The sequence below is a fragment of the Anomaloglossus baeobatrachus genome, chromosome 5 (genome assembly GCF_048569485.1).
Source record: "Anomaloglossus baeobatrachus isolate aAnoBae1 chromosome 5, aAnoBae1.hap1, whole genome shotgun sequence".
Taxonomy (NCBI): domain Eukaryota; kingdom Metazoa; phylum Chordata; class Amphibia; order Anura; family Aromobatidae; genus Anomaloglossus; species Anomaloglossus baeobatrachus.
In genome coordinates this window covers 289,523,716-289,537,542 of record NC_134357.1, presented here as the reverse complement: position 1 = coordinate 289,537,542, position 13,827 = coordinate 289,523,716, and the positions used below count along the sequence as shown (strand labels likewise).

Below are 13,827 nucleotides of genomic sequence, written 5' to 3'. Positions count from 1 at the left end.
GGTAGGGGGTAGCCAGAGTTTGGAACAGATTAATAAAGACTACACTAATGTTGAGGAAGAGCGTGCTGGAGTGAAATGAACTAAACTTATACTTTATGATTTTTGGTATACATATGTGTCTTAATTCACGCCTTTTGGGATGTAAATTTTCTCAGAGTTGTACTTGGCACAAATATACCTAACACAAACTGATGAAGCTGCCCCTTTTGTTTTTTTCAAAGGGAACCTGTCATTAGATTTGGGGCCTATAAGCTGCGGCCACCACCAGTGGTCTCTTATATACAGCATTCTAACATGCTGTATATAAGATCCCAGGCCTCTGTGTAGAACATAAATATCACTTCATAAAACTCACCTAAGGCTGGACTCACACAAACATATGCAAAAACGGTCCCATTCTTGTTTGCAAGAGTAGGACAATTTTTTTCTCACTTGCCGTCCGTGTGCTACCAGTTTCAGTGTGCAGTGTGGTTTTTTTTTTTTTTTTTCCTGAGCAGCTGTTACTCATTTAGTCATGTACAGGAGCATTTACAGTGTTCTGTGTTACATGATAGGATTGTGCTTAGAAAAACGGATGTCACTCGGATGGTCCATGTGCCGTCCGTGTGACATCCGTTTTTTCCTCGCACCCATTGACTTGTATTGGCGAGTCTTGGACGTATTCTGGATCAAATCGCAGCATGCTGCCGCTTTTCTTGCATCCAGAATCTGGAAGTGAGAAAAGCTGACCAACTGCTCTCCCTCATTGACTAACATAGGTCCGAGTGCAATGCAAGATTTTCTCGCATTGCACTCGTCCGATTTTCACGCTCGTGTGAGCGTACCCTAAGGTTCCTTGCGGTGTAGACTGGTCAGATAGGTGTCTCTGTTCTCCCGTCCGGCGCCTCCTCTTTCAACGATCTTTGTCCTCCTCCTTCTGAAGCCAAGGTGCATGACGCGTCCTACGTTATCCACCCAGGCCGGCATTGAGATCCTGCGCAGGCGCACTTTGATCTGCCCTGAGCAGAGGTTAACACCAGGGGACTAGAAAACCTTCTGCCATCTGTTGAGCTCTGTATAACCCTGCCCCCATCACTGATTGGCAGCTTTCTGTGCACACTGGTTATAGGCAGTAAGCTGACAATCAGTGGTGGGGTTATACAGAGCTCAGTATTTAGAGAACTGTGATAGCAAGCAGCTTGGTAAGTGACACATTGCTGTAATCAGGGTCTCTGCCCCTAGATCATGCTGCTCTCTGAAGTAGCAAAAACCTGTTGACAGATTTTTATTTTTTTGCGAAGGACCTTTGCCTGCTGGATTCATCCAATCTGGGCGTTTCACAACAGCATTACAGACCTGCGTCCTGCTTTGCCTATGCTTCTTTCCGGCACGAATATGTTTTACCAAGCCCTCAGCTGTGTGCTAGGAAAGCCCCTGAATATACATCTTTACTAACAGAAAGTAGATATATGGAAGCTTCAGATGAATGGATGATCCCTATCCGATCAGAAAACCTAAAATCCGTGCAGTTGGGTTGTATAGTAACACTTCTTGTAAATGTTACTGAAACAAGTCCAATTAACGGCTGCATCTGCGACACAACTGCACATCCCTGGCTTAAAGCTGATTGTGAGCTGGATTATATAAGCCTCGATCACTACATAGCGGTCTGCTGCTGTATATTTATAGATGTGCAGTGCTGAACCCACGGAAAATACCGCTACATTGGATCTGCCCTAGTGATTGTGTCCCCCCAGCTCAATAACCTGCACCTTTATCCCTGGGGCGTCAGTTTCCCGGTTCATTTTTTTTTTCTTCTATAGAAAACTGTTGTTTGCTAATCCTGAGATTTAGGAAGGAAAGCTTTTACTAGGAATGAAACATTCATGAAGAGCTTTCAGAACGCCATGTACTTTACTAGAAATCTGCAAACCAATTGTGCCCAAGTTAATCACCTGAGATGCCTTTTATATATGAGAACAATCATCCGGCCTACGCGCCATATAGAGGAGAACTGAATAGAAAACTGTGCTCTTATCAGCTGCATTTCTTTTGTTGCCTGCTCCATCAGGTCTTGGATATGTTTGGGACAAGGATCACTTTGAAGGGGGCCGTTCCATCTGGGTAACCCCCTGTTTAAACAAGGAGCTACTGGTACGAAATCTGTGGGTCTGGCAGCTGAAACTCCCAATGGTTAATTATCAGCGTCCAAATGGTAGAACGGGATTTGGGGTGTTACATGGCTATGATATAGTACCTGCTTAGGCTAGGTCTACATGGCGGCGTGTCGCGCCAGCAATTCTCCAAGTCACATGACCAAAACAATCAGTGTGACTTAAGGGGGCTTTACACGCAGCGACATCACTAGCAATGTCGCTGGTAAAAGCACCAGCCCCGTCGTTTGTGCGTCACGTGTAAATCACTGTCCGTGGCGCACAATATCGTTAGGAGCCGTCACACAGATTTACCTGCCTAGGTCGCTGTGGCCGGCGAACCGCCTCGTTTCTAAGGGTGTGGTTCGTGCGACGTCACTAAGCGGCCACCCAATAGAAGTGGAGGGGCGGAGATGAGCGGCCGTAACATCCCACCCACCTCCTTCCTTCCTCATTGCCGGCGGCCACAGGTAAGCTGTAGTTCGTCGTTCCTGCGGTGTCACACGTAGCGATGTGTGCTGCCTCGGGAACGACTAAAGGCCCTGTCACACACAGATAAATCTGCGGCAGATCTGTGGTTGCAGCGAAATTGTGGACAATCAGTGCCAGGTTTGTGGCTGTGCACAAATGGAACAATATATGTCCATGATTTCACTGCAACCACAGATCTGCCAAAGATTTATCTCTGTGACTGGGCCTTAACAACCTGCATCCTCAAGAATCAACGATTTTTTGAAAAGGAATGACGTGTCAACAATGGACGATTTAATGAGTATTTTCCATTGTTAATGGTTGCTCGTTGGTGTCACACGCAACGACGGCGCTAACAATACCGGATGTGCGTCACGGAATCCGTGACCCCGGCGATATATAGTTAGATACGTCGTTGCGTTCAACGGGGCCTTTAGTGGTGCTTGACTGTTACAGTTGTTCTTACAGTTTTAAGAAATAAAAATGAATCCCAGATAAGTTGCATGCAAATTGCAGTCACATGCAACTTACATTAAAATTTAACTTCAGACGATTAACCAAAAATCCATTTATATTTGTAAACAGTTGCTACTGTTTTTATAGCAGAAGGTCGCAACGCAGCACCATAGGAAATCATTAATCTGATGTCACAAAGTAACACTACAACTTCATTGGGGCTATACGGCAACATGTTGCGCAACTGCAATTGTTGGACAAGTCGTACGACTAAATAAACATTTGTGTACCTTACTTGTAAATAGTAAAGTTGCATGTCAAGTGCAACAAGTGGCAGAAAATCTGACACACTTAGGCTGGTTTCACACTACGTCTTTTTAACATCCGTTGAAAACGTTTTTTTAGCGGAAGTACGGATCCTGCTTTTACAGCAAATAACGTATGCAAACGCATATGTTATTTTGCAGGATCCTGCACTGGATGTTTAGGGGCGGGCATTGGAGTCATGTGATCGGGAGTGAGGGGAACTAGACTGGGAGCCGGCTTCTGACAGCTGCAGACGCTGGTAACCAAGGTAAACATCGGCCTTGGATACCCGATATTTATCTTGGTTACGAGTGTCTGCAGCTGCTAGGAGCAGGGCTGCCTGCACGCGTAACCAACGTAAACATCGGGTAACTAAGAGAAGTGGTTACGCGATATTTACCTTGGTTACGAGTGTCCGCAGCTCTCAGGTGGGGGAGAGGGAGGAAGGGGGAAAGACAGAGATAGAGAGGGTGAGGGAGGAGGAGAGAGAGACAGATCACGCGAGACTGGTTCTGGGCATGCTCAGTACTTTCTGGGCATGCTCAGTACAAAAGCAGGATCCTGTCTATCAGCACGCCAGCGTTCACCTGCGTTCGCGTGCGTTATAGTGCGGATCCGGTGACTTGCAGTATTTTGACGCAGCTCAAAAACGCTACAAGTAGCGTTTTTGAAACATGTTAAAAAACTGCAAGTCACCGGATCCGCACTATAACGCACGCAAACGCAGGTGAACGCAGGTGGACGCGAGTCCATTGCAAATGCATTGAAATGAAAACGCATTTGCACTGGATCCGTACTTCCGCTAAAATAACGTTTTCAACGGATGTTAAAAAGACGTAGTGTGAAACCAGCCTAAGTGTATCGCAACCTGTAATATATGATCAGTGCCAATAGTATCACATAACACATCACTGTGTAGCCTTAGGATAGGGTCACACTGATGATTTTGTCATGCAAGCGCATTAGATGCGGTATGCTAATGACACTGCGGCGAGTGTGAGGAGTGTCGGTCGCTGTGCTCCGGTTTGCTCGCAGGCGAGAATCGGATCACAGGTGCAGAGAAGATGGAGAGATCAATTTCTCCTTCTTCTTCCCTGTCTGTCTTGGATGATGTGTAGTCCAATGTTTTGCAACCCATAAACTTGTATGGATGCATGATGTTTGATGTACACTGCCAACCGCAGCTTTGTGATTTATTTATTTTTATACAAATATTTTTTTTTTTTTTCTCTTGCCAAATCCGAGAAACAAATTTCGGATCTGCACTACTACATAGTATAACATTGGGCCCAGTGTTATCTGATAAAACACCAGATAGCCCTCGTCCGTGTGAGCGAGCCCTGATACCAGACTTTCAGGGTGTGAGACCCATCTGTTCCATGGCTCTTCACATAGCAGGCTGAATCTCTCTGCCCACCGTATCCCCTAAAAAGCTTACTGACAGGGTTGTCCTACGGCCATGTGCACACGTTGTTTGCGTTTACCTCCATAGTTGTAAGCCAAAACGACGAGTGGGTGACAAATACAAAAGTGGTGGACTGGTTTCCAGTAAACGTTTCCTCTGATTGTTCCACTTCTGGTTTTGGCTTCCAAATATGTTAAAAACTCACCAAATTCTTAACGTGTGCTTGTTTGTCCCTGTTATAAAAAAAAAAAGCCTATATTCTCCTGGGCAGGCGCCGTATCGGCAGTGTCAGTGTAATGGACTACCCCTTTAAGAGAAGTGACATAATACGGAACCCTTACATAGTGAGCGTTGTTGTCTTGACATTGCTCTGCATTATGTTCATTTTATGGGCACATTTGCAGTGATTTTTAGGTGTTTTCCGGGTGGAGTCCGTCTGAAAAGATGACGTGTGCACATACCCTTAGGATATATGAACGTGGCGTCTTTTTCAGGCATTCTAGCTGGAACCTGAAGTGCTCAATTTAGAAATCGTGGACATATTATGACTTGGCATTTTTTTTTTTGTCAAAAACTGATACACCAGCCTCTAGAAGACGCTGTGTGCACGTACCCTCAGGTGGAATATTTAGAGGCGAGGCCTGTTCCATTGATTACCAATGGTGGAACAGCCCTAGTGGATTTAAATAAAGGCATTTTAGCAAAGTGCTGGATTACCTGCTGTACATAGAACTTAGAGGACCAACCACCAGGATTTTGCTATATAAACTTAAGCCAGTGCTATACTGGCACTATCATGCTGATTCTATACATACCTTAAGGCTCTGTGCGCACTAGTGTGTTTTACCTGCGGATTTACCCGCGGATTTGCCGCGGAAATTTCTTGAGAAATGTCTACAATCTTTGTGCAGACATTTCCCAGCAAATTCTATGAGGAAAAAAAAAATAGCTGTGCGGATTTTTCTCAAGAAATTTCCTTGAAGATTTTCTCGAGAAAATTTCTTGAGAAAATGAGCATGTCAATTCTTTTCCGCAGGTACCCTGCGGATTTCGGCAGTACAGCCTGCAAAATCCGCAGGGAACCACCCGCTGGAAAATCGCGGCTATTCCACGGCTAATTTGCGGCAAATCCGCATGCGGATTTGGTGCGGATTTTTTCCGGAGGTCCGGAAATCTTTCACTCCCAGAAGTTTCTCAAGAAATTTTCTTGAGAAACTTCACATTTCTAGTGCGCACATAGCCTTAGTTGTCAGATTGGATGTATAGTTTCTGAAATACAAGCAAGTAAAGTTTGGGAAATGCACTGTTATTTGATGATAGGTGCAACGGGATATCTAATAGGTGGTTTGGGTTTTGCTAGTTATTCCTGTCCCTGTCTGCTGCCTGTCCTTCCTCCCCCTATAATAAAAACTGGGGGAGGAAGACAGCCCAGCAAACAGGGGCGGGAATAACTAGCAAAACCCAACCCACCTATTACATATTCTGCACCTATCAATCAAGTAGCAGTGTATTTTACAAACTTGCCTGTATTTCAGAAACGAGACATCCTATCTCACAACTAAAAGGTATGGTTAAAATCCGCATGATAGTGCCAGTATAGCACTGGCATTAGTTTATATAGGAATATCCTGGTGGTGGGTCCTCTTTAAAAGCAATACAAAGGACAAGTATGAGAACCTGTGATTGAAAGACATTTAGTGTTGTGTTTTTAATATCACACTAACCTATTTCTCTCCCACCGCAGGCTGCTGACGTTCCACCAGACCCGTCACCATGGTGCAGAAATACCAGTCGCCCGTCCGGGTGTATAAATCCAGCTTTGAGTTAATTATGGCGGTACGTTTTCATACCCGATCTTCTCATCATATGGTAAAATGCCTGTTATTGGAGGTGCCCGCAGCTGGCATAGACTATCTGCACGTACTTGAATCAGATTCTCCAGGCTCCCTGTATTAATGTGCATTTAATTGCATGTACTATTAGCGATTTCTGGGAGATGTCCAATACTGTGCACCGTGAGCTGATGATTACTGTATCTACTACTGCCGAGTTATTTCTGTCCCAGCTGAAAATAATACAGGCCTTCAGGGTCTACATCCAAGATCTGCCTGCTTTGATGTCATGTAAATCCATCGCACAGCCAGAAAGTAGATTTGCGCAGCTTTTCACTGGGTTTGGAGACTACAACGCTTTTTCCCTGTAATAATTTGCCATGAAAATCCCCTGCAGCTTTAGCAATGGGATTTTTCGTTGCGCTCTGCTCTTTAGGTGCCAGGGAAATGTGCTGCCATTCTAATATAGATTTTGATTATGTCCTCATTTTTCTCCTTTCTATTATATTTTGTTGTCTTTTATGTCCTAAAGAAAAAGGGGTGTTCGTTAGGGTTTTTTTTTTTTGTTTTTTTTTTGTCTCCCAGAAATAATACCAATTTTACTTATGCGCTACATCTGATTTGGGCAGCTCAGTTTTATGTAGGTGCTTAAAATGCTGTTCCATTTGTAGCCTGTCTTATCTTATGTACTTGTGTAAAATAATGTGGCCGTATGAATCCTCTTACTTTTCCATAAAGGGATGGCACAGGGTCCCACATGCGATCTAAAATGATCACCAGTGCAGCCAAAAATATCGCTTGGCTCCTAAAATATTTAGACTTTGGAAACCAGGTCACCCGACTAGTATTTGCATAGCCCAGACAGTAAATCTAGACTATTGTTGGGAGTCTGACCTTTTAACACCTACCCCCCCCCCCCCACACACACACACCACCACCACTCCTGAGAATAAAGCTGGGTTCACACATAGCGACAGCGACAACGACATCGCTGTTACGTCACCATTTTCTGTGACGTAACAGTGACCTTGTAAGTCGCTGTTATGATCGCTGCTTAGCTGTCAAACACAGCGACGCAGCAGCGATCATAACGTTGCTACATGTGCAGAGAGCAGAGAGCCGCGCACACTGCTTAGCGCTGGCTCCCTGCACTCCTAGCTACAGTACACATCGGGTTAATTAACCCGATTGTGTACTGCAGCTACATGTCACAGTGCAGAGAGCAGGGAGCCGCGCACACTGCTTAGCGCTGGCTCCTTGCTCTTCTAGCTACAATACACATAGGGTTAATTACTCGATGCGTACTGCAGCTACATGTGCAGGGAGCCGGCACTAGCAGCAAGAGCGGCGGAGGCTGGTAACGAAGGTAAATATCGGGTAACCAGGAAAAAGGTCTTCCCTTGGTTACCCGATGTTTACCGTGGTTACAGCTTACCGCAGCTGCCAGACGCCGGCTCCTGCTCCCTGCTCGCTTCATTTCGTCGCTCTCTCGCTGTCACACACAGCGATGTGTGCTTCACAGCGAGAGAGCGACGACCAAAAAATGAAGCAGGACATTCAGCAACGAGCGGCGACCTCACAGCAGGGGCCAGGTCGTTGCTGGATGTCACACACAGCGACAGCGACGGGACGTCGCTGCAACGTCACAGAAAATGGTGACTTAGCAGCGTCGTCGTCGCTGTGTGTGACACCACCTTAAGGCTAAGTGCACACATCAGTGTTTTTGCCATCAGGCATGATCCGGCGAAAAAAGTGACGTGACGGATCCAGAGAAAAAAAACGGATCAGCCGCATCAGTTTTTTCCATCCGTTTCTTCTGTTTTTTGATGGATCCGTTTTGATACTGAGCATGCTCAGTTAAAAAAAAAAAAAAAAAAAAACTGATCCGGCGGCCGTAATTCGTTTTTTGACATATTACGCTGAATCCGGCATCCATAGGCTTCCATTATGAAACACGGCGTATGGCGCCGGATCCGGCGCAATCCGTTTTTTTTGCCGGACACAAAAACATTCACCTCAATGTTCCATCCGGCCGCCGGACAAGCAAATTTTGCCGGATCCAGCGAAAGCCGGATGGAACGCAAGGCCATCCAGCGCTAATAGAAGTCTATGGGGGAAAAACGCATGTGGCCGTCATTAGACGCCGGACGCGGTTTTTCATGTTTCTGACGGATTGCGCCTGATGGCCAAAAACTGATGCATGTACGCAGCCTAAAACCTTCCTTCTTTTTTTTTTCTTCTTTTTTTTTTTTTTCTTCTCCAAAATGGATCTCAGCCATTCAGGAGTGTAGGAAACTGCATTGCTGCCCTATTCTGTTAAATAGCACTGTTCATTGAATCCGCACTGCAGCTTTGTTATTTTCCGGAACGTGGTTGAAAACCCCTTTTAAAGGAAACCGGTCATATGCAAAAAATGCTATTAACCTGCAGATATGGGGTTAATCAGCAGGTTAATAGCATTCTGAACCTGCCCGGCATCTGCACATTGAACCCCGCTGCCGGGAGGAAAAGAACTTTATTCGGCTTCAGTCACCACTCTGTGTATGGAGAGTGGCAGTTGTAACCACAGCCCCGCACTGACCGACTGCTGTTTCTACTGCAGAGCGCCTGTCAGTTTAGTCAGTGTGGGGTGTGCAGTTACAGCCGCTGGCACATACAGGGTGGTGACTGAGCCCACACTGGCCGGCGCCGCCCCTGTGACTAAATGCTGCTGGGAGGAATAAAGTTAATTTCTTCCTGGCAACAGGGTTTAATGTGCAGGCGGGCATCTACAAGATCTAGTAGTTTTCCATGTGATAGGTTCCTTTTTAAAGGGAATCTGTCACCAGATTTTTTTCTACCACATCGGAGAGCTGCATGATGTAGGTGCAGAGACCTTGATTACAACGATGTATCACTTATTGGGATGCTTCCCTCAGTTATGATAAAATAGTTTTCTCTGCTGTAGATCTCCCAGTTCTTTGAATGTTGCACCCTCTATATTCCACTCATACCACTGATTGGCAGCTTTCTGTGTATCCTGTGCATAGGCAGAAAACGGGTAGTGGGTAATGGGGGCAGGGTTATACAGAGTTTATGAATATGGAGGACTACATGGCAGAAGGTTTACACATCCTTGAGGGATGATCTACTGCTGGTAAAACTTTTTTATGAAATCACAGCAAGCAGCCCAGTAAGTGACTCATCACTGGATTGGGGGTCTTTGTCTCTTTATTATACTGCTCTCAGAATAGGTGGAAAAATAACCTGGTGATAGATTCCCTTGAATACTCTCTGTAATTGTAGCGTATCAGCCTAATAAAGCATGTATCACTTTTGCGTAGCCTCTCATTAATGTGTGCAGTCATTCCTATATCATCAGGGCAGGGATGAACAATGGATGCCTTCTAGTTGTCTCACACTCTAATTTGTGAGGCATCCGAGTTATCTTTCTCTGAATATGTCTGCACACACATCATAGTAAATGGATTGTGCGGCGTTTGCACGTTAAGAGTGGCACGTCTTCATGCTTGGCATTCATAGACTGCATTAGTCCTGCATGCAGGGCAGTATTATGTAGCCACCAAGGCTGGCTTCAGTTACTGCACTGCTGCGCGGCTATTCATAAAGCTTCGTCTGATTGTGGTATGTGTAATTTATCGCATTGATGTTTGGCAATTCTTCACAATCTGGAAATGTTTGTGGGTGTCTCCGGAAGTGGCCGGGTTCAGTCTGTGAGCCCAGTACATGTCAGCTGCTCTCCCGGCGCTCACTAGGACAGCCTGTTCTCACAACGCTTTCATCTGTGCTTCCTGACAGGCACAGCGCAGCACCCTCCTAAATAATGGGCCAGGTCACATGTTGCATAGCAGGATATTTGGCATGACCCGCAGTGTGGGTGTATTTTGTGTTCTCAGGATTCTTATCTAGTCATCAGTGCTAATGTCCTCATCATGCTGCTTTTGCAAACCTAATACTTTTAAGAATTTTTAGCGATGTCCTATACTTGGGTGCTCTGACCCCATATGGATCACGCATTGCCATTCTAGCCTATTGTGGGAGTGGGTCCTGAGCACCCAAGCAGGGAGACTGAACAGAGATTGTCTTGATGGGTCAACTCCTTTTGACGTTCACATATTTCCTAGCATGCGACATGTTGAAATCCCATTTCCCTCAGCAAATGATATTGGGACCTCTCCATTGGCCCGATGTGTATGGATCTTCTCTTGTGATTTGATTTTCAGGTCTTGAATGAGTGACCTTTCAGTCATGCAGCATGATTACACTTCTGGGCTAAGTTTGTCACTCTTGATGCTTGCAGAGGACACTGAAGCTGGTCAGATTCAGTGATCTGTTCAGTTTCAGAGGAGCTTACAAGCTCTATAACAAAGAGTTTGTAAGTGCTGTGCTCCTTGCCTAGGAATCCTCATAAATGGTGATGAGTGAGTGTGCTCAGGACTGCTTGCTGCTCAGTTGAGCATCAGGGTACTCGTGGAGCTCGGCCAAAAATGGCGGGTGCTCTGATGTGTCGTTCATGAAACAATGGCCACACTGCACAGGCTGGTTTCACTGCGTGATGTGTTCAGGGACCCCAGAGAGCCAATCGCAGTTTCTGAATGACTCTCACTGGGGTAAAGCAACGTTTGTCTAAGGCAGGAGTTATACTTGTGAGAGACACATCGCATCACCCGGCATGGCCGCACATTCTCTGGACACGAGTGTCTCAGCTGCATAGAAATACATGCAGCTGACCCACTGCTGTCAGAGTGTGCGGCCATGCCGGGTTATGTGATGATAGACTCTCGCGAGTCTCTTGCAAGTGTGACTCCGGCCTAAAGGAGAAAACCCGCTCTCCCTTCCTCCAGAAATGCTGTTCTTATGGCTGGCTGTATATAGGTGGAGAGCTGAACTGCCCAATCAGTGACTTCCATTATACTTGTTACTTGAGTTGAGCACTTTCAGTGTCCGACTTGCCCGACTCGAGGACCGAGCATTTTAGTGCTCACCCATCTCTACTCATGAGCTCTAAAGGTGATCGGAAAACTATGCAATGAGCAGAAGACCAAAGCCTGATCCGGAGTATGGAGAGGATTTTTAGGAAGAAGTGAATTACAAAGCTCCTTGTCTTTCAAGCACTTTGCATTTTTAGGCTATGTGCACATAGTGCGTTTTTTGCGTGTTTTTCGGGTGCGTTTTTGGCCTTTGCTTCCCCAGCAAAGTCTGAGTTTTCATTTTTGCTGTCCGCACACAACTTTTTTTTTTTTTTTTTTTTTTTAGCTGCGTTTTTAAGCTTAAAAAAAAAAATGGACATGTCAATACTTTCCTGCGTTTTTCTGCGTTTTTCCCCCCATGCAATGCATTGGAAAAACGCAGAAAAATGCAGAAATCAAAAACGCACCAAAATGCGGCCAAAAAACGCAGCATAAAAAAACACAGCGTGTGCACATAGCCTAACACATTCAAGAACTTGAAGTTAATCCCTTTAAGACAGACGTTGCAAGCTGCAGACATCTTTGCAGCTCTCCCATACATTTACATGTGGCTTGTAGGAATCGAAGCAGAAGCTGTAGAAGGGCTATTCAAATATATGGAGTTGGTTTTTAGTTCCCGAAAATTCTGCAAGTAATCTGCTGTATGTGAACTAAAAAGATGCACCCCTTCACTGTGCACGTTCTGCCTTTACAGCCCACCCTGGTTATACTATATAGTATTCTGTACATTTATACCACTTTTCCTATTGTATCTGCAGTGTGGATACAGCCTTAGCAGTAGTGGTCCCATACTGGATACTAGGGACCCATCTCAGTATTGTCTGGCACTGTGGGCGACGTCTCCAGTGTTTCTCGGCTACATGTGGCTTTCTGTGCACCCTTCTGCCCGGTGTCACCATGTCATTACTGCTGACTATAGGAAGTGTCAGGGTGGGTCCAGCTGATGGGAAAGCGGAGCTCACTGACAACACAAGCAGAACACTTTGGCTTCCGGCAGGAGGGCTCCTATGAGACTGCTCTATTGTAAGTTCTGTGCTTCTGGCAGCTCTGCTAGTAAACATGGAAAGTGAATCATTTAACCTGTTCAGCACCATTCAAAAATGATATGTATTTTCAATGACTTGTATAATCCTAATTAAACCAAATCCTTCGGTTATTGACCAGGATTCTATGGTTTGGACAATCCTGTGTTAGAGTGAAGTCCTTCTAATGCCAGGTAAGGCTATGTTCACACTTGGACAGTGCTCTCAATTGAGATTCTGTCGGAATCTCTGATAAACTGGATTCCGAGGGGGAACCCAGACAAAGCCATTCACTGAAATGAAGCCGTCTGAGTAGTATGGCCTCTGTCCTCTGTTTTCGTCCTTTTCCCACATGTAGCAAATGTAGCCTTTTTCTTCATGATTGAAGATGAATACTGTCAGGATGAAGGCCATACAGTGACTTTGTTGGCTTCATTCCAGTGAATAGCTACTTCTGAGTTCCCGTCGAAATCAATTTTTTTTTTTTTAAAAATATATATTCTAAGAAACGTACCTGTATTGCAGGTTGGGGAGAAATAAGTGAGGATTCATTGAAACCTCTGCTAATGGCCGGCTTTTGAGAGCGATCGGCTGAGCGGCCGGCTTTTGAGAGCGATCGGCTGAGCGGCCGGCTTTTGAGAGCGATTGGCTGACCGGCCGGCTTTTGAGAGCGATTGGCTGACCGGCCGGCTTTTGAGAGCGATTGGCTGACCGGCCGGCTTTTGAGAGCGATTGGCTGACCGGCCGGCTTTTGAGAGCGATCGGCTGAGCGGCCGGCTTTTGAGAGCGATCGGCTGAGCGGCCGGCTTTTGAGAGCGATCGGCTGAGCGGCCGGCTTTTGAGAGCGATCGGCTGAGCGGCCGGCTTTTGAGAGCGATCGGCTGAGCGGCCGGCTTTTGAGAGCGATCGGCTGAGCGGCCGGCTTTTGAGAGCGATCGGCTGAGCGGCCGGCTTTTGAGAGCGATCGGCTGAGCGGCCGGCTTTTGAGAGCGATTGGTTTGTGGTTGCACAACATTGCAGCAAGTTTATCAAATAAAAAAAAACACTAGGCGGCCCAGTAAGTGACACATCACTGGAATCTGAGTTTCAGCACCTACATTTTGCTGTTTTCAAAAACCTGATGACCAATTTCTTGAGTAACTATATGCTGTAAGGTGGGACCTCCATGAATCCGGACTTGTTTTTCCAGTATATGCCATAAATAGATCTGATTGCGATCTGGGGAATTTGGAG

At 45.8% G+C, this 13,827-nt stretch overlaps 1 protein-coding gene across 3 annotated transcripts in view; it reads left to right on the top strand.

The window, feature by feature from the left end:
* The window catches only part of SEC14L1 (SEC14 like lipid binding 1), a 90,352-nt gene that overhangs the window by 26,866 nt on the left and 49,659 nt on the right, over nucleotides 1-13,827 (top strand). For all 3 annotated transcript variants that reach the window (XM_075349548.1, XM_075349549.1, XM_075349550.1), the window contains one exon: nucleotides 6,515-6,606. In XM_075349548.1, coding sequence (XP_075205663.1) covers nucleotides 6,544-6,606 — 63 coding nt within the window. In that variant the 5' untranslated portion in view covers nucleotides 6,515-6,543. The remainder of the gene's footprint in view (nucleotides 1-6,514; nucleotides 6,607-13,827) is intronic.